Genomic DNA, 4,655 nt, shown 5'->3' with positions numbered 1-4,655 from the left:
TACCTCTTCAACACCACTGTCCTCACAGGTCCCCACCACTGCCCTTATCACATCAAAAACTCTTACCTGCACCTCCAGCAATGTTATCTACTGCATCTCCTACTCTCTCTGTCTGCTGTTTATTGATCAAATGGCACGCCGCTTGGCTGACCTGTTCTCTGAGCACCAGACTTGGCAATGACATTCCTTATGGTCTCAGTTTGCCATTTCTCTCCATCTAACACCAACCTCACACAGATTCCCACAGACCTCCCACCTTCAACTGCCCCTCCCCCCACCCCCACACCTGCACATTACCTTACTTGGTACCCTTACCACACACATCACTATACAAACACCCATACACACTGTTCAGCTCAGTAGTCACATCACATACCCACGAACATCTTCCCACTCCATATACACTAGCACCCAACACTTCCCAGTACCCTCACCACACACCATTATGCACACACCCACACACACCACTATATGAACACCCCTACACACTGTTCAACTCAGTACACATACCTCACGCCAATACTCACATGCACTTGCATTGACACACACCTTCCCATTTCACACACAAGCACCCAATATCTGCCAACCCCTAATTCCCATCACCTGTATCCCACCTCCCCTCACCCTTATCCCACCTTCCAAATCCTATCTTTCGCCACCACCATCCCATCTCACACCTCTATGCTTTCCCCTACACACTCCAAAAAAACACAAAATGCCTGAACACACACAACACACACACAGACACACACACACACTCACATGCAACATGCATAAACACACAGCTTTTGTACACTATAGGGTCACACACACATGTACACACCATCTGAACAAGCACATATCAGCTGCTAAATGCATCTGTTTGCATGCACACACGATAGCCTCAAACACACACACACACAAATACATGAAATGTTCATCACTCCACACAAAGCACATGAGGTTATTTGTACACACATACACACACTCACACACACATGTACACATGTGCACAGTGGTACATGAAATGCACATCACTCCACAAAATGTACTCACTAGGTTACTCATACACATGCGCATACACAAGCCCACATAATTTTAAGCACGTCCACACATACATACTCATGTACTCACGTCCATTCATACATACAGACTCACATACACACACGCGATGAACACCCTAGTTCGGCCATGTCACCGTTATTATCTCACTTTCACTCAGCTACTTCCTTCTGGCCATATCATCATTTTGAACTGTCAATCTCTTCACCCTTTTTCTCTCTCTGTTTTTTTCTTCGTGGAGGCTTGAAAGACTTTTCCATTATTCCTGAGCTTTAAACTAATACACCTGTTTATTGTTCCTTCAGCTGTCTTCATCTTTTGTTTCCTGTAAATTTGAACTATATATATATATATATTTATAGAAGACTCATCCTCCACAGCAAAAGTGTTAATGCTGCTTCTTGCTGATGAGGATTGGCCTGCAAGAGCCCTGTGCTGGTGACATGTAAAAGCACTAATGCTAGCGCCATGTAAAAAGCATCCAGCACACTCTGCAAAGTGGTTGGTGTTAGGGCATCCAACAATAGAAACCAAGCCAAATCAGACTGGAACCTGGTGTAACTCTCCTGCTTGCACTGGTCAAACTGTCCAACCCATGCCTGCATGGAAAATGGACTTTAAAGGATGATGATGATGATATATATTAAAGAGTGTTACCTAATATATGACAGGTAACACCACTCAAGTATTCATAAGGATGAATGTTTGTTTTTTTTTTGTTTTTATTCATTTGGTTACATTTTGAAAGATGGGGGTAATAACTTTAAAAAAGCACCCAGATTTCAGTATTGAATGTTGACCTTGTTAGTTATACACTAAATTTCAGTATTAGTTGTTAACCTTAGGCAATGTAATACAAAACTGTTTTATTTTACCTTTAATTAAGCCCTTTAATTGCAAAATTAAATTTCCTAGTTATTCCAGTAACAATGTTAAATATCTCAACAAAAATTAGTTTCAAACATGACATTCTTCAACAAAAAATAAACTGGTAGATAAAACTGTTTTCTGAAGTTAAGGTAATGAAATTTTGAGTAGATGTATATGTGATTTTTGCATTAAAAGGGTTCATTTATGATTTTTGTAAATTTACAGCTTTTGACAGCAACATTGCAACCATTAAACCAGATATTGAGGAACTTTTCAATGAGATACATAAAATCCATCAGAAGAATCCACCAGATGTCAGTAAAGATCTCCAACCTGCAGCATTAAAACCATTTCTTCGAGATTACCAGAAAAAATCTGTGGCTTGGATGTTGAAACAAGAAACTAAAAATTATCAAGAAAATGGTGAGAATCTCAAAAGAAATTTTTCTTATATCCTTCTGTAATTAAAAAAAAATTTATTGTTTTATTGGGTTGAGTCATAAATAAATTCTGATTTTGTTAAATACCTTTTCTCATGAAAAAACTTTACAAAGAATTATTTTCAATCATCAGTATAGTTACCATTATTTTGAATGACCTCTTGCTATTTATCAGGTAGCTTTTTGATTCCTCTCAAGTAAAATTCAGTTGGCAAAGAAGCTTTCCACAAATGTCTTCACTTGATCTTCATGAGAAAATGTTTTCCTCATCAGAGAGCAAGAAAGATGGAAATCAGTTGGTGCAAGATCCTGGTGAATATGGTGGATAGGGTAGAACAGACCAGCCCAAATCCAATATTTTATCCTGTGTAACTCTTGCTGAATGGTGGTGGTCTTACATTATCATGGAAAAGCACAACATTTCTCCTATTTACGAGAGCAGGATGTTTTCTTAAAAGATTTTCATGCACACATTGCAACTGTTGAGAGTATAAGTCAGAATTTAGTGTTCGATTGCAGTTTAAAAACTCAAAATGAATAATACTGCAGTGATCCGACCATACAACATAACCTTCCTTCCATAGAACTTAGCCTTTGAGGTAGGCTGTGAAGATTTATCCTTGACAATCCACAGCCTTTTGCATTGAACATTGTCATAAAAGACCCATTTTTCATCAGCTGTAATGATATTATTGAGAAACAGGATATTTCTCTGCCCTGAAAGAAGACTTGTCATTATGGACATGCAATCCTCCCTATTCTTCTCAATAGGCATATGGAGAACCCAAACACCCAGTTTGCTGGTTTTTCCTATCTTTTACGAGTGGCAGCAGATGATGGATTAGGACAGGGGTTTTCAAACTTTTTGACTTGCGGACCCCTTTATATTTCAGGCTTTACCTTAGGGACCCCCTTATAAACGCTTATGAAATTTATACATAAATATTTGCTTAAAATAACATATATTTTTGCATTTATTTATTTAACAGTATTTAACAAATAGGTTTATTGTCAATTAAAAGATTTCGATAAAAAACATATATAAAATCAAATTGCCCATAAAAAGTATTTGCTGTCTACGGACCCCCTGTCTTGTCCTTGCGGACCCCCTGTGGTCCGCGGACCACAGTTTGAAAACCCCTGGATTAGGATATGTTGAAGTCAGTTACCAACTCCTGAGTACTTTTATGAGGATTGAATTCCACTAATTCTCAGAAAGCATCTTGATTGAAGTTTGATGAGCGTCCTGGTTTGAGTTGATTTCTCGATGACAAATCTCCAGAACAAAGCTTTGAAACCAATTTTGCACTTGCTGGTTAGTAATGACACCTTAGCTATGATCACTGTATATTTTCTTAGATGTTTCCATGGCATTTTTTCCATTCTTAAACTCCTGCAACATCATGTATCAAATATGCACTTTCAGTTCATTCATTTTAGGGGAGTGAAATTTAATATTAAAATATGATGTGCATGCTTTCACTGCTTAAATATGAATGACAGATGAGGCTCTTTTAAAAATGGTAGTTTCCATTTCAATTTTGAACAGCTGAAGTTTGAAATGCGTCGTTACAATTTACTTTCAAAAAACGGAAATTATTTATGACTCGGACCCAATATATCAATATATTTCATGATATCACAGGCCAAATTATTTCTTCATCATCATCATCATTTAACGTCTGCTTTCCATGCTAGCATGGGTTGGACGATTTGACTGAGGACTGGCGAACCGGATAACTACACCAGGCTCCAATCTGATTTGGCAGAGTTTCTACAGCTGGATGCCCTTCCTAACGCCATTCTTGGAAAAGTTGTTTTGACAACTGGATGGTACCCTCTCTTACTGAATCTTAGTGTTTTCTGGACGAGGCCCTTCCTGAATAATATCCTTTCCAACTATGAATTGATGCAGCAGATTAACAGAGTTGTTAGAGTGTCAGATAGAAGAAATGCTTTGTGGTGTTTGTTCAGGTTCTCTGCAACATTCCAAATTCAAACCCCATTATGGTTACCTTTGTGTTTCATCTCTTCATCATCATCATCATCATCATCGTTTAATGTCCGCTTTCCATGCTAGCATGGGTTGGACGATTTGACTGAGAACTGGTGTACCAGATAGCTACACCAGGCTCCAATCTGATTTGGCAGAGTTTCTACAGCTGGATGCCCTTCCTAACGCCAACCACTCTGAGAGTGTAGTGGGTGCTTTTATGTGCCACCGGCACAAAGGCCAGTCAGGCGCATATATGTATATGTTCAAGGGGACTCTTTGTTTTGTCTTGCAAGTTACTTAGTTATCCC

General features: G+C 38.6%; 1 protein-coding gene across 1 annotated transcript in view; it reads left to right on the top strand.

Moving 5' to 3' along the window:
• LOC106870294 (E3 ubiquitin-protein ligase SHPRH) overlaps window positions 1-4,655 on the top strand; it is a 78,893-nt gene that overhangs the window by 7,994 nt on the left and 66,244 nt on the right. The window contains exon 3 of the mRNA XM_052975311.1: window positions 2,137-2,334. Within this exon, the coding sequence (XP_052831271.1) occupies window positions 2,137-2,334 (198 nt within the window). The remainder of the gene's footprint in view (window positions 1-2,136; window positions 2,335-4,655) is intronic.

This window comes from Octopus bimaculoides, chromosome 21, assembly GCF_001194135.2.
Source record: "Octopus bimaculoides isolate UCB-OBI-ISO-001 chromosome 21, ASM119413v2, whole genome shotgun sequence".
NCBI lineage: Eukaryota > Metazoa > Mollusca > Cephalopoda > Octopoda > Octopodidae > Octopus > Octopus bimaculoides.
The sequence above is the reverse complement of the archived record's forward strand: the minus strand, read 5'-3'. Positions and strand labels throughout refer to the sequence as shown.